The 22,700-nt window shown below is 40.2% G+C and overlaps 1 protein-coding gene across 2 annotated transcripts; it reads left to right on the top strand.

Moving 5' to 3' along the window:
- Positions 1-457: 457 nt before the first annotated feature.
- LOC137036386 (interferon alpha/beta receptor 1a-like) lies at positions 458-21,869 on the top strand. Of its 2 annotated transcripts, none has more exons than XM_067410543.1 (7): positions 458-604; positions 5,985-6,126; positions 8,932-9,122; positions 9,203-9,363; positions 12,861-13,008; positions 13,538-13,695; positions 19,815-21,733. In XM_067410543.1, exons 1-7 carry the CDS (start codon positions 559-561, stop codon positions 20,118-20,120), a joined length of 1,152 nt encoding a protein of 383 aa, XP_067266644.1. In that variant the 5' UTR covers positions 458-558; the 3' UTR covers positions 20,121-21,733. The 2 variants fall into 2 exon arrangements, with proteins under 2 accessions (XP_067266644.1, XP_067266645.1); XM_067410544.1 differs by having other exon boundaries at positions 463-604; positions 5,991-6,126; positions 19,815-21,869.
- The last annotated feature ends 831 nt before the right edge of the window (positions 21,870-22,700 follow it).

The raw sequence follows: 22,700 nt of genomic DNA, 5'->3' as shown, positions 1-22,700 counted from the left end.
ATTTATAACCAATTTTAAATAAACACAACATGAAATACGAGTCTAAACCTCAGAAGAAGGTTAAATAATGAGAGTTAAATAATGTAGGCCTAACTCAGTGTGTTATTCTTTTCTTCTTGTGTTCGTATATAAACATATTTATCTGACATCTATAGAAATTCTCTAGGTTAATATTTATGTAGGTTTGTTGTTTTATTATAATTCAGATTATCTATTGCATGTTTATTTCTCCAGTGAAACGCATGTAATTAATGATTTCTCGTTATTTTCTCGCTGTAGAATCATGTGCATTAATGCTGAAGCGGCTTGCCATAGTAGAGCACGCATGCGCAGAGCCACTGCTGGGGATCTGTCCTCACACACTTCCCTCGAGCACTAGATGGCGCTGATGGGGAAGCTTTACTGACACACCCTCGAGTGCGCTTGTTGTTTCAGAACACCTCGTGACGCTGCTCGATGTGACGTCAGTTCCGCATTGTCTCCATGTGAGTGTGGCGGAACCGAGAGAAGCTGAGAGTGTGAGACACACAGTGAAGAGATGTGAGGATTGATGTGAACATGAAGGCGCTGCGCTGCTTCTGTCTGCTGCTCTCACTGTCAGTGGGTGAGTGACTGATCATCTGTGTTCCTCTCTGGAAAATGGTGTGTGTTTCATGTGTGTTGTTGTTGTTGTAATGTTGTCACGGTGTAGGTCTTGTTTACGCCTTTCTCTCTCTATCTCTCTCTCTTTCTCTTTCTCTCTGTGTGTGTGTTTTAAAGATAAGTGGAGGTGTGTCCCAATTCGCTTGAGCCCTATTCTAAATCATTTTCAGTAGTGTATTAGTAGTGTGAACTCACTCAACGGTCACAGAAGAGAGGAGCTGTCAGACTGTTGATGAATATTATAATAATGATGAAACTACAGTAGATGTTTGAGCACAGATCGTTCTCTCATTGAGCAGGAGTGAGATTGTGACTGTTAGACAAGTATATTCTGTAGTATGAACACAGTTTGGACCCACAGCCTGATGTTGTGGTCATGTGACCTGCAGCATCCGGTTTCACCAGCTGTGCAGAAGTTACAACACAGCCTCATTTTGACCTACATGGGCAAATGTTACAACTTAAGCACTACTAAATATTTTTTTGCGTTGTGTTGCACCATTAAACTTAGTTGAAGCACATCTCTGCGTACAAACTGGATATTTACGGAAGCTTTCAATCAGGAGTAATGATTGGAATAAAATGTCTGACCGACTGAACTGCACCAATAAGCTTGTGTTTTACCCGACAGACTTCAGTTCTTTAGACATACACTGTCAGAAATAGGGGTACAGTAGGAGTCCCTTTCTGTCCCCCAAGGTACAATCTACACCAATGTACCCCATAGGGCTTATTATTGGACCTCAAGGTACATATATGTTCCCAAGCATATGCCAAGGGTACAAAAGCTGTACCCTTGAGGGCACAGCCCCGGTGACAAGTCATTGTACCCCTAAAGGTACAATTATGTATTTTATTTTCTGACAGTGTATGTGATCATGCTGACATTTACACTCGCTTAGATTTTAAGAGAGAGAGCATTATATGAAGAGATTACTTAGTTAGCGGCTCTTCAACACGGACCCGTCCTTCAGTGCGCCGCTGTGCTTCCCATCCATAGACTAAAAGAAGATGGACGACACACCTTCACTCTCTTCCACTGTAGTAACTGAAGCAGCGTGTCAGTATGGAGTCAGTGCTGTAGTGAGTGTGAAGTGGAGCCGCGATATCAATGTCTCACCCAAACTCACAACGACTCATTATGTCGGTGTGAAATAAACAGCTGTGGAGATGTAGGAATTGAAGTTAAAGCTCCAATCACCTCGAGCAGATCCAGAAAAAAGTCTTTTGGTGCCTCAGTGATTGCTTCACTCAATCTCAGCTGTCAATCATGACGTCTCACCCCCGTTTTTATAGCATCAAATAACTCAAACCAAACTTATTTACATATATTATATATATCTTCCAAGGGGTTTTTTCCCTCCTAGGACTTTTTTCCCAGTGCTAGCACGCTGGGTTTTTCTCCTAGGGGTTTTTTTCCACCCCTGGAAGTCAGCCGACATTGGCTTAATGTAGCACCATCTTGTATATGTTACATATTACCACGCTTGCTTGTACAGCTTATTTTTAACCACTTCCCTTTTTTCTGTGCTTCTAATATGTAAAGCTGCTTTGAAACAATTACCAATTGTAAAAGCGCTATATAAATAAATTTGACTTGACTTGACTTAAGGACGAACACCTTAAGAAAGATCTGCAGCCCGACCCAGTTCTCAAACCCACCAGATCGAGGGTTAGGGTCACATGACACACCCTCATGTGCTTTTGTTAGGAAATGGACGAATTTTAAAAATTCTGTTGCCGTTATATGTAAATAAATATGATGAACAAAACACCTAAAGAATTGGTTAATTTCCCCAAAAAGATGTTTCAGTTCACACAATCCTCCAATCCCTGCCATTATAAACTCAGCCTAAAACTGGAACCCTGAATAATCCGGATAAACTAAGGAACAAGTCTCAGGGTGCGTCTCAATCTCTAGTTCAGTAGTCAGGCACTGATCAGGGAGTCGGCTGTGTTCCACTCCCTTCACTCGCTAACTTCCCTCCGTCTCGTGGACTGGATGTGCGTCACTGCACGTTACGCAGTTAAATCTCAACAAAATTAATGTACATTATTATGTGATCAAAATAATTAATATATTGTACACTACAGTTAAGCGCGATCTGCTGTGACATCACAATCAAGTTGAATTGTGGGATATACAGCAGCTTGAAGTGTACAGCAGAGTAGACTCACTCCTTCTGTCAAAAGCGAGGGGACGAGAGTCTTTCCTCATCCCCTTCATGCAGTGGAGCGCGGCGGGGAACACACTGAGGGGAAGTGCTCGGGACGTTCACGAGTGCCTGTCTAAAAGTGAAGTGGAACGCAGCCCAGGGCACTGAGAAGTTCCCTAAAAAGTCCCAAAATACACACTGGAAACCAGGGAGCATCGATTCTGAAGCCTGTTACTCAAATCACGTGAGCAAACTCGCATAAAAATACAAACCGTTATTTTATTATATTTCAGCATTAACATACATCACTAAACAGGTAATGAACATATTCTAACATTTATCATTTATTTATGGCTGAAATGTTGCATATATTTAACAAGCCAAGTATGTATCATGATGTACTTTAACAGCAGAAGTCATGTGGGACGGATATCAAGAGGAGGCAGTGCCTCCACAGGCAGTGCGTTACAATTGGCTGTTCATGATAAACCCCGCCTCCTGCCTTTATGCGCGTTCTGCATGATAAATAATGGTGTTAATGGGAAGAATGAAAAAGTAAAAACTCGCCCTCTTGATATCACCGCTGTCACATTAACTCTTTCCCCGCCATTGATGGAACTGTTATATGGTAGGGGGCGCTATTACACCTTCTGAAAGAGTACAGAATCTCCTGATCAAAACACAGATGAAGAAGAAGCAGAAACAAGCGACAGAAGCATTGCTTATGCTCATTGTACTCCATTTTCTCAGCCTTTTGTTCAGAATGTTGCTTTTTTATCAAACTTACCCACAGTCAAGTGTTGATTTTTCTTTCAATACAGTATATTGTATGTTTAGATATTGTTACAACAAAGTATTCTGGGGCCATGAAAGTTTTGTGAAAATGATCAGAAATGCTGGCGCTGGCTATAAACTTTCTTAAAAGACCCCCTGTGGTGAAAATCAAGTGTTTCATGTTGTTTCTATGTCAATGTGGTGATTTTACCATGACAAACCATGTGCAAATTCATTCATCCTGAGCTTTAACATGTCATTAACTATGACCGCTCTGAAGCCAGTCTCAACAGAAGCCACGTTATCCTGCTATATTTTCTGCTGATAGGAACAATCGGGTAGATTTAGCAATGTAGGCCTAGCGGGTGTGTAATGATATAGATGTTATGAGGAACTGTTCAAAGCGTTTCTGCTGATTGTTAGAAGGCAGCTGTCTGACTCTGACATGAAAAACAGGAACATGGTTTGTGTAACATTAGCAACACATTATTAGCTGTGATCGTCAAGCAAAAGGCTAGCCATATTAATTACGTCATGTGTCTGACATTGTAGCGAGCGATACCATTGTGCAGTGTTTACCGAGTGGATCTCTGAGCTGGTGTCAGTGAGTGGAGGCGGGGCTAATTAGCATATTCATAGATCCACATATACTACATTAATCAAGAGTGAAGAGTTACATTCAAGCTATTTTAAGGCATGAATATTTTTTTTCACAGGAAAAATGCATTATAAGGATAAAATGATTGACTACAGGGGGTCTTAGCACTGTCAGGGAAAGAGTTAAATTGTAGATCTCCACGTCTGACACCTGCAGCGTTTCTGAGTGACGGATGAGCTGAAAATAAGTGGACTATTAACAGAACAGCTGAATATCAGTCAAATACACCTACACAAATATGACATTTGTACTGCATTCTTAGTTATTTTAAAATTGTAAAAAAAGATTCAAACACACCAATCTGATGAGAAATATACTTTTTTTAATAAACAGAAGATTAAATACTGTGTTTATGTGAAAATACAGTATTGGTCAAAGTTTTCTTGATAGTGTAAGTAATGTTCAGTTATTTAATCTGAAAAATGTGTCAACATTAAGTGTAACTAACTTGAATGTACAATAAAAACATTTCAGGACATGCTTAAAAATGGAGATTTAGATGAAGGTTTCTGTTCAAGGACCTTTGAGATGATCCAGAGCGAGATACTGAGGTTTATGTTTAACCAAACCATGAAACAAGATGGCTGCTGTGGTTAAACCAGCTGAAAGTAAACACTGCTGGTTTTGCAATGCTAATGCAAAGAAATGATCATGCAAATACCATTGAGACGGATCAACCCAAAACACTGAAGTTACTGCAGGTTAAATTCACTATAATAGTAAAGAATGAAGTCACAAAGACTTCAGATTATGCCTGAGATGCCAAATGAAAGTGGGTCATTTATAGAAAAATATATCTGCACATTCTAGTTACCTCTGTCCTTTTAGCTTGTTCTCTTTCCTTTGTGAATTTTGTTTCTTAACCTCCTGCTCGCCTGTAACTGTTCAGCTGAAGTCTTGTTATGGCTGGCCAAAGCTTGCAGTATTTCAAATGGGAATTTCATCTAGACCCCTATAAATGGCCATGAGAATCTACGATGCACACTTCACCACAGAGAAATGCTTAGAGTTGTGCTCAGAAGTTTACACACACCTGGCAGAATCTGCTAAATATTAATCATTTTAGGAGGGATTATAACAAGTGTGTGTCATCTTTTTATTGAATCCAGCCCTGTATCAGCTATTTCACATAACAAGTCCACAAGAACAAATAATAGCTGGATTTATAAACCTGAGCCCGTTCAAAGGTTCACGCGTAGCTTTTCTTAACACTGTTGTTAACTGGATGATCAGTGATTCTGATAGTTGTTCATCAGTCTCTTGTTTGTTCTGAGCAGTTAAACACTGTTCTTCAGGAAAATCTTGTGTGTTCTGCATATTTGAGTGTGACTGTATGACGTCGAGAAGCTTCTTTTACACCGAGGAGGACTGAGACACACACACATGACTATAACAGAAGCCTCAAACATTTACTGATGCTCGAGGGAAACACGATAACAGCTAGGGGGTGAAAACTTGATTTTTGGATGATGTGTGAATTATTGTCATTATTGTGATAAAAGGTCATATTTTTCAGAAGCTACATAAGATAGTTACATGTTTCCCAGAAGACACAATAAATAGTATTTCCCCCAGTCATTCTGTTTAAATAATTTCGTCCGGCTATAGCATTCCTGAACTCTTTTCAAGCTCTCCTATACAGTAACTTTATTAAGGATCCAGATATATCCAGGTTTATATTTAACCTGTTTGCTACCCTAATTAAACGAGTGTGTGTGTGTGTGTGTGTGTGTGTGTGTGTGTGTGTGTGTCAGTCACAGCTCTTGGAGATTTGAGCTGTCCTCAGAATCTCTCTCTTCAGACTCTCAACACACAGTATGTTCTGCATTGGGACTGCGCTGATGATCAGCAGACGGCTGTGAACGGGACGCTTACCTTCACTGCACAGTATCTCTCGTAAGAACCGCTCTATCTTTCACATCTGCTTTTACTCATAAGATCATGTAATATAGGATTGTTTTTGTAGTATGTAATTTTTGCATTACAATTGAAATGTGCTGAATTCTGCTTAGACTTCATTGAAGCTCATTGGCTTCGTTTTTCATTTTCATTTCAAAGTTCTGTTCAGTTGGATTCATTTGCATTGCTCTTTTTATAATGCATATTATTCCACAGCAGCTTTGTAAAGAATAGTGGCCTGCAGGCACACAAACCATGAAGCTGGTCCTCTTCAGACTGATACATACAGTCAAATTCATGGGAACAGATGTCATCCAGCCACATACTATTAATGATACCAAATTCAAATGCATTATACTGTTTATTGTATGTAAATTATATAAAAAAAATAGGGGCTCAACAGACACAGAAGCAAGTAAACCTTGGGATGGACATGTTAAAGGATTAGTTCATTTTAAAATGAAAATTACCCCATTATTTACTTGCCCTCAAGCCATCCAATGTGAATAAGACTTTCTTCTTTTAGACGAATACAATCATATTTATATTAATATGCTCCTAAGCTTTATAATGGCAGTACATGGAAACCACCTCTATAAATCTCAAGAAAGTGCATCTATGCATCATAAATATGTGCTCCACATGGCTCCAGGGGGTTAATAAAGGCCTTCTGAAGCGAAGCAAAGCATTTGTGTAAGAAAAATATCCATATTTAACATGTTATAAAGTAAAGTACAAACCCCGTTCCAAAAAAGTTGGGACACTGTACAAATTGTGAATAAAAACAGAATGCAATGATGTGGAAGTTTCAAATTTCAATATTTTATTCAGAATACAACATAGATGACATATCAAATGTTTAAACTGAGAAAATGTATCATTTTAAGGGGAAAATAAGTTGATTTTAAATTTCAACACATCTCAAAAAAGTTGGGACAAGGCCATGTTTACCACTGTGTGGCATCCCCTCTTCTTTTTATAACAGTCTGCAAACGTCTGGGGACTGAGGAGACAAGTTGCTCATGTTTAGGAATAGGAATGTTGTCCCATTCTTGTCTAATGCAGGCTTCTAGTTGCTCAACTGTCTTAGATCTTCTTTGTCACATCTTCCTCTTTATGGTGCGTCAAATGTTTTCTATGGGTGAAAGATCTGGACTGCAGGCTGGCCATTTCAGTACCCGGATCCTCCTCCTACACAGCCATGATGTTGTAATTGATGCAGTATGTGGTCTGGCATTGTCATGTTGGAAAATGCAAGGTCTTTCCTGAAAGAGACGACGTCTGGATGGGAGCATATGTTGTTCTAGAACTTGGATATACCTTTCAGCATTGATGGTGCCTTTCCAGATGTGTAAGCTGCCCATGCCACACGCACTCATGCAACCCCATACCATCAGAGATGCAGGCTTCTGAACTGAGCGCTGATAACAACTTGGGTTGTCCTCGTCCTCTTTAGTCCGGATGACATGGCGTCCCAGTTTTCCAAAAAGAACTTCAAACTTTGATTCGTCTGACCACAGAACAGTTTTCCACTTTGCCACAGTCCATTTTAAATGAGCCTTGGCCCAGAGAAAACACCTGCGCTTCTGGATCATGTTTAGATACGGCTTCTATTTTGACCTATAGAGTTTTAGCCGGCAACGGCGAATGGTACGGTGGATTGTGTTCACCGACAATGTTTTCTGGAAGTATGTGATTTCCATTACAGTATCATTCCTGTATGTGATGCAGTGCCGTCTAAGGGCCCGAAGATCACGGGCATCCAGTATGGTTTTCTAGCCTTGACCCTTACGCACAGTGTTGTTCCAGATTCTCTGAATCTTTGGATGATATTATGCACTTTAGATGATGATAACTTCAAACTCTTTGCAGTTTTTCTCTGAGAAACTCCTTTCTGATATTGCTCCACTATTTTTGGCCGCAGCATTGGGGGAATTGGTGATCCTCTGCCCATCTTGACTTCTGAGAGACACTGCCACTCTGAGAGGTTCTTTTTATACCCAATCATGTTGCCAATTGACCTAATAAGTTGCAAATTGGTCCTCCAGCTGTTCCTTTATATGTACATTTAACTTTTCCGGCCTCTTATTGCTACCTGTCCCAACTTTTTTGGAATGTGTAGCTCTCATGAAATCCAAAATGAGCCAATATTTGGCATGACATTTTAAAATGTCTCACTTTCAACATTTGATATGTTATCTATATTCTATTGTGAATAAAATATACGTTTATGAGATTTGTAAATTAATGCATTCCTTTTTTATTCACAATTTGTACAGTGTCCCAACTTTTTTGGAATCGGGTTTGTAACTAGCTTCTGCCAGACCACCTTCCATATTAAACTTGCGAAACTGAACCTGAAGTTGTTTTGAACTGCGAGAGGAATTACACTTTCTTCCTAAGTTGAATACAGAAGGCAGTCCGTATTAACCCCCGGAGCTGTGTGGAGTACGTTTATGATGGATAGATGCACTTTCTTGAGCTTCATACAGGTGGTTTCCATGCACTGCCATTATAAAGCTTAGGAGCATCAGGGTGATTATTAATATAACTCTGATTGTGTTCGTCTGAAAGAAGAAAGTCATACACCTAGGTTGGCTTGAGGATGAGTAAATCATGGGGTAATTTTCATTTGAAAGTGAACTAATCCTTTAATGCTTTCATCAAATCCAAATGGAAGACATTCAGTAGTTTCCCTTAGGCAACATACAGAAATCAGGGTCCGATGACTGAATTGATTCCTCTGCTGTTGTACTTCACATGACAAATCAAGTGCACTCATGGCATCTTTTCCTCCAACAGGGCGTTTCAATCCCGTAAGGCAGCTCATAAGCAGAAATGGAGGACGGTGTGCGCTGATGTTTCAGAGCGTCACTGTGATTTCACTGATGCTGGACTGAATTACTGGGGCATATATTATCTGCGTGTGCGGGCCAACACAGCACAGTGGTTCTCCAGCTGGACCAACATCAGTTTCTGCCCTGATAAAGATGGTGATGAACTGCTCTGTCTTTTCCTGGCATTGGCTCTTGATTCTGCGGTGTGACCACAGCTCTTTCCTTCTCCTCTGTAGCTGATTTAGGTCCTCCGTCCAGTGTGAAGCTGACCTCTGTTAAAGGAGATATAGAGATCGTCATCGCTGACTCTCTGAGCAGCACCAACGAGTCCATGAAAACGCTGGTTCAAGACATGCATTACCTCATCCAGTACTGGAAGAAGCCTGAAGACTATAAGGTATCTGTGCGTGAATGACCTGCTCAGATTTCCATCAGCAGTTCTCAACTCTTTCCTGTAGTGTTTAGGTCCAACCCTGATCAAATCCATCTGCCTGTGACATTGTAGTAGTCTGAAGACCTTGATTAGCTGGGTCAGGTGTGTTTGATTCGGGTTGGAGCTAAACTCTGCTGGACAGTGGTCCTCCGGGGGCAAGAGTTGAGAACTCCTGGCCTAGATAGTGTCTGAATGCAGCATGTAGTGTGGACTAGTAAAATCTGTAACGTCAGCAACATTTCTGAGACTGAAGGAATCCAGAAGTGCTTTTAATATTATGATGACCACATCCTTTAGAAAGATTTTGGCTTCTAATCTCTAACTAGATTCTTCCCTCTTAAAGTACTTTAGAACTATTTCCACAAACACTGGTTCAAAAGTCTGAATATGTTGCGACATTTGGGATGTCCTTTTTTCAAGCCTCTAATACCCATTTTCCACCAGCATGAACCGGGTGTTAGTTCAGAGCTAGTGCTATTGCTGGTTCGGAGTTGGTTCAATTGGTTGGTTCAATTCTTCTTCTAAGAACCAGTTTGCCTTTTCACGGTCTAGAGAGCCAGCACAGTCGGGTCTAACGTAAATCCAACATGTTCGTTTTGGGATTTTGAAAAATGTAAAATGAATAAAAAAATAGATAACTTAATATGACTTAAAATAACATAAATATGTTTAATTTATCTACTAAACTGCAAGAATTTTTTATGGTAAAATACATTTTCTTAACCCAGTTTGTTCAAAGACTACTATTAGTATGACATTCATGGGTTTATCTTCCCCAAAAGTGTAAACATTAAACCTCCCAGACTCTAAACATTCCAGACTCACACATCTAAACATTAAGAGTGGTCTGCTCAGATCTGTTAACCTATAGCATTGGTTTGGAGCGTGGCTGTTTGGGGCTACTATATAACATCTGCAACTCCTTATGAAAGGGTTGTCATTATCACAGGGAGAGTTTGGTTGTATCACTCCCTTTTACTCATTTGCTATAAGGTAATACCAAACAAAACACAAACTGTTGACCCTTTGATAAACTTTTCACCTTTTCCCCAGAACCACATTCAACAAGATAATTCACTGGCCCAAGCTTTTTCTTTATCTTCACAGGGCCCTCCCATTTAGGGCCTAGTTTCAATAAAAAAAGAAATCATCGGCTTTCAACACAGGATGAGCACAGACCTATACAAGGTCTCTCTTTTGGAACCACACAAATTTCCATTGGGCATTATAATACCTGGCCTGTTTGGTATGTGCTTTCCTCTTTGCCTTTAGAACATCCTGTGGAAGTTTTTGTTGTTGTTGTTCTGTAAGGGAATATCCTGATTTTCCTGGATTTGGAGGATGAGCAGCAAGTTGTTCTAGCAACTCCCTACCCAGTGCTAGTTCATTGGGAGCAGTGTTAATAGCACAAAATTCAGCCAGCCACCTACAAAGGATGCAATCATGGTCTTGATTGTTCTGTTGCCTCTGAGAGATTTGTTTGAGGGAGTAGCTGGTGTTGAGCTTCCTTGTTATTCCCCATCTCTTACACAGATCCTCCATCAGCTGGCTTAGAAATTGGGGTCTGCGGTCTGTTCTGAGAAGGAATTTTGAAACTCCCCACCTTGTAAACACCTCCTCTTGCAAAATCGTACAGATGCGGCGAGTCGTGCTGTCTCTGATGGGAAAGAGCTCTACCCATTTGGTGAAATAATTGGCTACTACCAGAAGATGCACATTTCCCTTTTTACCTTTGGGAAGGGGCCCCATAAGGTCTACCCCTAACATGTACCCAGGCTCCTCTACTTTCGTGGACTGGAGGAACTGGGTTACTTGGTTTGTATTTCTGGCAGACCATGCATTCCTTCACATACTTCGATATGTCTTTGCGCACCTCAGGCCACCAGGTGACCTCTAGGATTTTCAGAAGGGTCTTCAGTAGTCCCATTGGACTGTTGTGGAAGTAACTGATAATGGTTGTGGTTAGACTCTTGGGCATGACAAGCTGGTACTTTGTGCATGCAGCACAGGGACAACACCTCTTTCTAGATTTCCCATCTAATGCGGTTGACATCATCCATGATTTCGAGCCTCCCCTTTAACTCACTCACCTCAACATTCTCACTCTGGGCTTTTAATATTTCATGGTTAATGGAATATCCAAATTTCAATGGGATGATTTTTCGTCAGCATACATCACTAAGGAGTATTGTTGAGCACCAAGGTAATGTTGAGCTTTTGACATCAGACATCAGGCACTACATTCATCCTACTATTCTGGTACTGTGCCTGGAATTGAAACCACTGGAGCCTTAAGGTCTACCTCGTCAGCCGAGAGGTAGTCCTGGGGGAATTAAAGGCCCAGGTCAAAGCAGCATGGTCCGTACACACCACAAAGGGTACTCCTTCCAGTTAGTGGTGCCACATTTTGACAGTCCATACCACTGCAAGGCACTCTTTTTGTGAGGTTGAATAATTCACCTCTGCTCCCCTAGGTCCCCTCAAGGCATATGTGATCACCTTTTCTTCTCTACAGATGTTCTGAGTTAGAACTGCTTCCAGGCCAATAGAGCTAGCATCTATCTGGACCTGGAAGGTTTGTGACAGATCAGGTTGAACTAATGTAGGGGCTTGTTGAAGAACATGTTTGAGACTCAAAGCTTAACTGGGATTCTTTGTTCCATGTCCAGTCCACCCCTTTCCTCTTAAGGTGGTTCAATGGGGCGGCCAGTTCAGCGAAGTTGGGGATAAATTTGTGGTACCACCCAACCAAACCCAGGAATCTCTGAAGTTCCTACAGGTTTTGCAGGGTTGGGTACTTACTGATGGCAGTGATCTTGTCGGAGTCGACTTTTAGTCCCTCCTTGGACACAACATGTCCTAAAAACTTCAGCTCTGCTTTCATGAAGTGGCATTTGTTGAGATTTATAATATTAGCCTCCTTCAGTTTCTGAAAGACAGCTTCGAGATCTTTCAAGTGTTGTTATTGGCCTGAGGAGTAGACAATCATGTCACCTATGTAGACGAAGCACACATTTCCTCTTTGCTTACCCAACACTGTCTCCATCAACCTCTGGAACAGCCCCAGCATTTTTCAGCCCCGGAGGGCATGGTCAAGAAATTAAACAATCAAAAGAGGGTTATAAAGGCTTTTTTCCCTCCTGTTTTCTTACATTTTTAATCAAGATTTTAGGTTATTTTTTAAGTCAAATAACAGGTCAAATAACCTTTTAATGACTCCAGTATTTCCACGCAGAACCTTCTGCTGTCTGTCGGCAGGAACTCGGTGTGTTATTTAGAGTAGAGATGAGATCAAATGTTGGTACTTGTTGCAGAAAGGTTTACATTTATTTTTTTAATTTTTTTATTGAGCTTATTTTTGTGACTCTTCAAATGCAACATGACTGTATTAAATGTACTGCTGAGTGAAGTATAGCGTTTGTGCTACAACTAAAACTTTCCCTCTCTTCTTGTGACTGCAGAAGGCTGAAGTCTTAAAGACGAAGAATAATGTGGTGACGCTGTCTGAGCTGGATGGATCAACATGGTACTGCGTGAGAGTTCAGAGCTGCTGTGACTTCTACAACAAGACAAGCGTCTTCAGTGATACACACTGCACACGCACTGAAGGTCAGCGCGCACACACACACACACACCTACACACACACACCTACACACACACACACACACACACACACACACACACACACACACACACACACACACACACACACACACACACACACACACACACACACACACACACACACACACACACACACAGAGAGTTCAGTCTACTTTCCAGTGAGATCAGTAAGAAGAGTCATATGGTTGTTAATAGCTTTATATGTCTGATAAGATTTCATGTGTCATTTATGAGTGATGTTTCACTGTGTGTATTATCCTTATGCTTCAATAATAGGTTAATGAACAACCCACACTTAAGTGTTGGGTGTTTCTGAAACATAAAGCCATAGAAATAAAAAGTAGATAAGTTGCTCTAGTAACACAAAAGGCAGAGTAACCACAACAGACATTTATAACCCATAATTTATGGATCATGTCACATAAGGCAGATTCTATGCTTCGGATGTCATGGCTGGTCCAGCCAGATAGATGAATGTGTGACATACAGATTGAATGCTGTGTGTGATTTCAGGACAGACTCCGTACTGGCAGATATTTCTGTACTTCCTGTTGTCACTGGTGCTGTGCTTCCTGCTGGGGCTGCTGGTGTGGTTTTGCTTTTACAAGGTGTTGAAGTCCTTAAAGAGCATCTTCTACCCAAACGTTCAACTCCCGGCTCACATTCAGGAGGTACAAAACATTTATACTTCCTTACATGCTTTAAAACAGTATGATATCATAAAGTTTCAGTGACCTTTGATTAAAGATGTCAGTTCGTAGTTCTGCAGAGATGAACTGTTTGTCAGAATACATTTATCAGGTTTCTCCAGAAATTAAGACAAAAGACAGTGTTTACAGAGAAGCCTTTCTGTTAAAAACATAAATTAAGTGCATTTTTACAACAGATACCTGTTCTAACTTATTAATATGAAAAAATCTACATGGAATATATATATGAGGCCATCTATAGGGGATATATATATAGGGCCATCTATAGGGGCTGTCTACATAAGATATATATATATATATAATCTTATGTAGACAGCCCCTATAGATGGCCCTATATATATATATCCCCTATAGATGGCCCCCATATATATCCCATGTAGACAGCCCCTATAGATGGCCCTATATATATATCCCCTATAGATGGCCCCCATATATATCCCATGTAGACAGCCCCTATAGATGGCCCTATATATATATCCCCTATAGATGGCCTCATATATATATTCCATGTAGATTTTTTCATATTAATAAGTTAGAACAGGTATCTGTTGTAAAAATGCACTTAATTTATGGAGTATATGCCATTCGGTTATCAGACATCATAGAAAATGTGTATTAATAGATTTGATGAAACACTATAAATGTAACAAATCATGCAGTTAGCTGATGTCGTATTAATTTTAGGCAGAAACAAAGAGCTCATTAAAGCAGTAATTACGTCTGAAGTCCTGGCAGTGGTCGGCGGTGTCTCTGCACAGGTGTTGGGTCACCCATTGAGTGGGAATTATTTGATGTGACGGAGCAGTCAGAATCATGGGAATCATAAATATGCTTATTGATATGCAGATATTTTCAGCAGATTTAGAGTCGTGGCAGGTGCTCAGTCTACAGAATCCATCTGATCTGTCTCATAGAGGACAACATCTCATACCTCAGCTTTAATAATGAACAATAGTAACAATAGCTGAAATTATAATTTTAGTCATGGATAAAATCTTTCTAACTGACTCTAAGATTAGAATAGTTAGATTTAAAAGAGAAATGAATATAAAAAGGAATGAAAAGCATGTGTGCATAGATCACTGCAACAATGCAGTTTAATAGTAGTGTAATATCCACCTATAAACACAACTTACTTATACAATACACACATAAACAGAGAGCATGCACAATATAAAACAAGCAGAATATTCACCCTGATCCAGTCAACGTTAGAACAGATTGTGGTGTTTCATACACAAATGTCCTGAGGAAAGCCATCTCTGGCTTCTGACAGCGTAGTTATAGAAAGTCCTGAGAATACGAAGGCCTCTGCTGTGCTTTCTTCACCGGTGAATGAGTTGTGTAACATTACAGCCTGGAAGTCGCTTTTTCATGTTACAACCTTCTAAATGAAAACAGGAGGACAAAACATCTGAACTTCTGAATTAGTAGTAATTTCAGTGATTTCAGACCCCTAAGAGAAACCATTAGAAACTCGCTCAGCTCTCACACCTGGTTAAACCAAGAATGATAACGATAACTATATTAGCATCCACACTGACGGACGATCACATTGTTTATCATAAGCACTGCAGTTTTGTCTTCTGCTGCTTTAAATGCTCAAGCTCTTCAAAGCAGGATGGATTCTGGTTGACGAGAGCAGTCTATCACCGCTCACGCTGCAGTTGCGTTTGTGGGGTTTCCGGTCTAGCAGGTGTTCACGTAACCACTTCCAGTTTCACCTGCAGAAACCAGAGATATCTGAAGGACACATTCAGTCCATCAAAAGTGACAGTAAAGGCTCTTATGTTACAAAATATTTCTGTTTCAAATAAATGCTGCTCTTTCTATTCATGAAAGAATCCTGAAATATAAAATGTATATTGGTCACCATAAAAACATGAAACCGTTTTCAACATTGATAACAATCATAAATGTTTTTTGAGCAGCAAATCATCATATTAGAATGATTTCTGAAGGATCATGTGACACTGAAGACTGGAGTAATGATGCTGAAAATTCAGCTTTGATCACAGGAATAAATTACACTTTACTATATATTCACATAGAAAACAGCTGATTTACATTATAATAATATTTCACAATATTACTGTTTTTACTGTATTTTTGATCAAATTAATGAACAAAAGAGACTCAAAAACATAAAAAAAATCTTATTGACATCAAACGTTTGAATGCATTAAAATGCATTTTTAAAAAAATCACAAAACAAATATATATAAGTTATATATGTAAATAATATACCCCAGTAAATCTTTTAATTGGACTGAACTGTTCTGTGAGGAAGAATGGGCGGATATTCCCAGTACATGAAGCTGGTGAAGGAAATTCAAACATCCAAGAAACATTAATTTCAGGTTGTTCAATTATTTCTTGAAGGTTTATATACATTCACAAACAAAGAAATATCATCCCATATGATTCTCATCTAATAGAATTACTGTTACCTTATAATGAATCAAAATTCACTATATTGCCAAAAGTTTTGGGAAGCCTGCCTTTACGTGCACATGAACTATAATGACATCCCATTCTTAATCCGTAGGGTTTAATATGGAGTTGGCCCACCCTTTGCATCTATAACAGCTTCAACTCTTCTGGGAAGGCTTTCCACAAGGTTTAGGAGTGTGTTTATGGGAATATTTGACCATTCTTCTAGAAGCACATTTGTGAGGTCAGGCAGTTATGTTGGAGAAGGTCTGGCTCACAGTCTCCGCTCTAATTCATCCTAAAGGTGTTCTGTCGGGTTGAGGTCAGGACTCTGTGCAGGCCAGTCAAGTTCCTCCACACCAAACTCGCTCATCCATGTCTTTATGGACCTTGCTTTGTGCACTGGAGCGCAGTCATGTTGGAACAGGAAGGGATCATCCCCAAATGGTTCCCACAAAGTTGGGAGCATGAAATTGTCCAAAATGTGTTGGTATGCTGAAGCACTAAGAGTTCCTTTCACTGGAACTAATGCTGTGTTCACACCAGACGCGACTTGGGCAAATAAATCGCGCTATTTGCGCGTAGTTGGACGCTTGAACATTTTGAGTTTACTCGCTTCATTTGCGCGTGAAAATCCCTTCACAACAGACGGGAATTCGCGTCATGAGAGGGGCTCTCCCGCTCCTTTATGTGTCCCAGACTCTCCCACTGCTTTCTGCACACTTCCTCTGAATAAACACAACTTGTCAGTGGGGAAATAATTGTAAATTACAGCGAATAAGCTCAATTGATCTTATCAGATTGTCCGACCTCACTTTCTTTCAAACACAATCCTTTTTATTTCTGTTTCTTTAAATGTATGAAGATGTACAGCGACGACGATTTTGTCCTCCATTGTTGTTTCGAATTTCTGCCTCAGCTCGCCACGTCACGTCACTACTAGAGCAAGCTCCTGATTGGTTAATGCGGCGCGGATATTCGCCAAAGTTCAGATTTTTCAACTTGCACGATTCGCGCGAATCACACGTTAAAGCACGTCAAACGCCCGAATCAGGATGTCAGTTCACGTCTTTGCATTGACTTAACATGTAAATCACTCGTGCTTACTGCTTCATTCGCGTCCGGTGTGAACGCACCATAAGGGTTCAAGCCCAACCCCTGAACAGCAACCCCACACCATAATCCCCCTCCACCACACTTCACACTCGACACAATGCAGTCAGGCAAGTACCGTTCTCCTGGAACCACCAAACCCAGACTCGTCCATCAGATTGCGAGACAGAGAAGCGTGATTGGTCACTCCAGAGAACACGTCTCACTGCTCTAGAGTCCAGTGACAGTGTGCTTTACACCACTGCATCCCACGCTTTGCATTGCATTGGTGATGTAAGGCTTGGATCAGCTGCTCGGACATGGAAACCCATTCCATGAAGCTCTCTACGCTCTGTTCTTGAGCTAATCTAAAGGACACAGGAAGTTTGGAGGTCTGTAACTATTGACTCTGCAGAAAGTTGGTGACGTCTGAGCACTGTGAGCCTCAGCATGCGCTGACCCTGTGATTTTACGTGGCCGACCACTTCATGGCTGAGTTGCTGTTGTTCCCAATTGCTTCCACTTTATGACACCACTAACAGTTGACCGTGGAATATTTAGTAGTGAGGAAATTTCACAAATGCACTTATTGCACAGGTCCAACCTATCACGGTACCACGCTTGAGTTCACTGAGCTCCTGAGAGCGACCCATTCTTTCACAGATGTGTGCAGAAGCAGTCTGCATGCCTAGTGCTTGATTCATACACCTGTGGCCATGAAGTGATTGAACACCTGAAATCAGTGATTTAGAGGAGTGTCCCAATACTTTTGGCAATATAGTGTGTGTATATATAGTGAGAATAATAACTTTGCACTCTCTACATCCTGTCCTGTTTTCAGTCTTACACACACACACACAGGGTATATGGTGATTTACTGTAGTATTTATCAAAGACAGGAGTGTAGAGAAGGAAGGGGAGTTCCCACTATCCCTCATCCTGTAACCTTGACATTCCTTCATCTGTGCAAGCGGAGCTTCTCCGGCGGGGTTTGATGATGGTTTCAGTGATCTGGACAGCACAGAATCAAATCTACACTCCTGAGCAAAAGAAAATGGTCAAACAACACTAAGCTTTTAATTGTCTTAACCATAAATTAGCCAGATTTAAGCAAATGTACTACTAAAATAGCCATCTCAGAAAAACATCAAAGACAGAATGACATTTTTGGCAGAATATGGGAAGTCGTGTGTGGAGTGACGAAACACAGTGAAACAGAGCGGAGAAGTATAATAATAAAATCATCTCGAGCACAGAGAAGGGTGGAGGAAGAGTGTGGTTGTGTGAAGAGCCGTTCAGCTGCTGAGCTTCTTAAACTCATTAATGCTGTGGAGTTCAGGAGAATATTACAGAAAGACTTAGTTTTCATCTGAAGAGGGACGATCAGATGTTTTGCTTCTGCTCTTGAGAACAGGTCCATCAGGCTCAGGTTTGGCCTGTCAGAGTCCAGATTTGAACCCTATAGTGTATATTTGGACTCACAAATGAACTGGGAGACATTTTTCAATGCTATTACATGCTAAGTTTCTTTATCTACACTATTTGTGCAATTCTTGTCCAGTGATTTGTGATTAAAATGGTTAACACTATTAAAATAACTAAAGCTAACAAGCTTTCATTAATATTGTGCCACACTGTTATAAAGGATGTAGCGCGGGCCGATCACTTCTGCATTTTCTTTGACATGTCAGCATTTCCTATCACCAGATTTTCCAGTCAAAAAGCGGTACATAAACGAGAATAACATTCTCTTCGTGAGTGCTATTTCCATGACACCACTGTTCTCTATGACTACTTCTCTAAAATCAGTGCAATGATTGATGAAATTGCACCTGTTAAGATCAGGATAACTTATAGCAAGTGAGACCCTGTGGAGAAACACAACAGCAGTGCAATGCATGAGAAGAAAATGCAGCAAAGCTGAAAACAATGCTAGAAATCCATTATGACATCTACAATCAGTGTCTAAACACTTACGTTATGGGACTTGGCGCTGCTAGACAGACCTTACTTTTAGGTGTAGGTTGTCTGGAATCTGACCGGCTAGAGATGCCTCAGTTCTGTCTGGCATTTTCCCAAGTTCCTTAAATTTTTAGATTTTTTAAGATTTTTCAGGCCTCTTCTAAAGAAGAGCAGTCTGGATAAGTCCGTTTTGAACAATTACAGACTATCACAAACCTCCCTTTCATAGACAAGGTTATTTTCAAAAGATTATTTGGACAACTTCCAGTCTGGTTTCCAAACACATCACAGCAGTGAGACAGAACTGATCAAGATATTAAATGATATTCAGCTAAATCCTGATGCTGTCAACACTTACCAGATCTGAGTGCTGCATTTGATACTGTTGATCACAAAATACTCTAACTGACGGGAATATTATGTAGGAGTACCTGAGAAGGTGCTTCGATGTTCAGGTCATGTTTAGAGGGCTGAGGATACTCTTCCTGAGCAAAGGCAGCAATGAGTGAATGATGTCCCATTAAACCAGCTGTGAACGGAGCCTTGCTCTTGAATAAAACAAATAAGACTGACGTCTCTCTCTGTGTCTCCAGCTGTGGTCGCCTGACTCGGAGAAGCCGCAGCTGCTCCCTCCGGATTCTCCCATTTCTGTCTGCGAACACCTGGACCTGATCAGCGCCGAGATGGACGCGGTGACGGACGCCCAGAGCTTAAACTCTGAGGATCAGGACACGAGCGCACCCAGCCGACACGGCAGCGGAGACTCCGGCTTCAACTCCACAGAGGAGGACTTCAGTCGACACGGCGCCGTCACTGACGTACAGAGCGATGACGTGTGCAAGACGAACAGGAAGCGCACTGAAGAGCTGCATGATGGGACGCTGGAGCTCTGCGCTTAAGACCAGACACAAACAGATGACTCCGTTCTGATTCTTTCTCTGTGCAAACATGTGACAGCAGCACCGTGGAAATGCAAAACCTTTGGGAGGTTTATGGCATTTCAGACATATTTTCATTTCTGTATTCAAATGTGCAGATTTTTATGATTCTTATAGGATCTTAATTCACGTTTTGTCTCTCGATGTCTTTCTTTGTTAGCTTCAAAAGCAGCTGCATGTAAAGAGAATAAGCGTCAGTGTGGCTGTTCTCACACTCATCTTCACCCAGTGTCACATTAAAATGGACTCTATCATATGAAGCGGACTTCTTCTTCTTCTTCATTCTGCATGTCTCTTTCACTCCTTCAATGATGAAAATTTCAGGTTGATGTTTTTCTGCATGTGAAGACTGTTGATTACATTAAAGGGATAGTTCACCTGATGGTTTATAATAGCAGTGAATGGGGAGCCACATTTTGTAGTAAAAAAATAATGCATCCATCCATAAAAAAGTAATCCATACGACTCCAGGGGGTTAATAAAGGTCTTCTGAAGTGAAGCAGTGTGTTTTTATAAGAAAAATATCCCTATTTAAAACTTTATTTACTGTAATAACTAGCTTCCAGCAGACGGCCGTACGCATCGGTTTGCGGTGGAAGAGTGACCTCTGACCCGACGCATGACGAAATGATGAACGCAGAAGTGCAGAGGAGAGAGCAAAACAAAACACCGGTCACGAATTAGGAATCCAAAAAGAGAAATTTTACAGATAAATGTTGGAGGATTTCGATATAAGAGAAGAGGAGCTTGACTTTGTTGCTCAGCTCTATTTGTTTGCACCGAGAGAGGCGTCTTACGATACTCCTGCACTGCGTCCTGACGCGTCACGGGTTACTCATTCAGTGCACGTCGAGTTGTGCAGTATATGTATACGTCATCCGCCGGAAGCTAGTTATTTGAATTTATAGTTTTAAATATTTCTAACAAAAATGCATCACTTTGCTTCAGAAGGCCTTTATTAACCCCCTGGAGTTGTACAGATTCCTTTTATTATGGATGGATGCATTTTTGGGGGCTTTAAAATGCAGCCCCCCCCTATTCAAACCATTATAAACCTTGGAGGACTAAGGATATTTTTAAATATATCTCTGATTGTGTTCTGAATTTTGTAACTACATACTTGTACTTACACATGCACATTTAATTGTTTTTGCACTAATTAATCTATCCACAAGGTGGAAACCATGCCAAGGTAGTCAAATAAAAACTGGATAAACAGAACACCTGAGTCGAATGGAGTGTGTTTCGCAAGGCTGTGTGTTCGACGGTTCGACACTGGCGTACGAGTAAAATAACGAAGTATACCCAGGGCTTTAAAGAGCCGAACTATCCTGCAGTGGTTTGGATTTGAGCCGTTTGTGTGCTGTAGGCTTTTGGTTTGCTAATTATAAAAACATTGTACAGCTGTATTCACTCAAGCTTTGTTCAGCCATATATTTATCTCATTACCTGTTTTCACTGTCATACAGTAGGGCTGCGTGGCTGTTTTAGCTCACTCAAAAATTTGTAATTGAATAAAATTCTTAGCAAGACAGGCAGGTTTTTTAGATACGGAAACTTTAAAAATGTTGGCTTGTGCATTAGTGCAGACACACTTTGATTATGCTGCAATTTTTTGGTATAGCAGTATTTCAAAGAAATTAAAAAATAAATTGCAGACTGCTCAAAATAAGTTGTGTAGGGTTATATTGAAAGTACACTCACGAATGCATTTGTTAGAGGAACATTATAGGAAACTTAGTTTTTAAAAGTAGAAAAAAAAAAAGAGTAATTATTTTAAAACTAGTAATGGTTTTTAAGATATTAAAGAAAATGGTTCCAAAGTATCTTTTAAAATATTATGTATTTGTAAGAGAGGTTCACTGTCATTCTACAAGGGCGAGTAAAAATGATATAGGTAGGTTTAAGAGTGAAATGGGAAAAAAATCTGTTCTGTTGCTTGGAATAAATTACTTCGATGTATCCAAGAGATACAAGATGAGACTATTTTTACAAAGGAAGTAAAAAAAATGGTTTTTTTATCATTGATGTTTGAATTTGAAGTTGTTTATTGAGTTTCTGAACGTGATGCAAGTTTCACTCCATAAATGATTTGTTTGTCCATTTTTTTAAGATATCGATGACCACAATGGAAATACGCCTAAGGCTTTTTTGTGTATTTAAATTATGTTTTAAATTTTGTTAAATAAAACAAACAAACAAACAAAAAGGGGGCGCTATTATGCATCTTCTGAAAGAGTTCAGAATCTCCTGATCAAAACACAGATGAAGAAGAAGCAGAATCGAACTATAAAAGCATTTATAGTCTTTGAATAAAATGTGATTTGCTTTTTTATGAAACTTACCTACATTCAAATGCTGATAAAAATGCATGAATCTAGAATAATACTTTTTCATGTGTGTTTAAAAGCAGAGGGTGAATAAACTCTAGGGTAGGGCTAAATGTGATTCCTCCTTAAAAACACACTGAAATAGTTGTGTCGGCATAAACACTCTGGTTATTAAAGTGGTTATGTTCACAAACCATTATAATTTGTACAG

Source organism: Chanodichthys erythropterus, chromosome 14 (genome assembly GCF_024489055.1).
Source record: "Chanodichthys erythropterus isolate Z2021 chromosome 14, ASM2448905v1, whole genome shotgun sequence".
Taxonomy (NCBI): Eukaryota; Metazoa; Chordata; class Actinopteri; order Cypriniformes; family Xenocyprididae; genus Chanodichthys; species Chanodichthys erythropterus.
This window is presented reverse-complemented; position numbering and strand designations above follow the sequence as displayed.

Coding starts and splice junctions, on each gene's coding strand:
- LOC137036386 (XM_067410543.1), top strand. CDS start 559: ATGAAGGCGCTGCGCTGCTTCTGTCTGCTGCTCTCACTGTCAGTGG. Junction 605..5,984: donor GCTGCTCTCACTGTCAGTGG/GTGAGTGACTGA, acceptor TGTGTGTGTCAG/TCACAGCTCTTGGAGATTTG. Junction 13,009..13,537: donor ACACTGCACACGCACTGAAG/GTCAGCGCGCAC, acceptor GTGTGATTTCAG/GACAGACTCCGTACTGGCAG.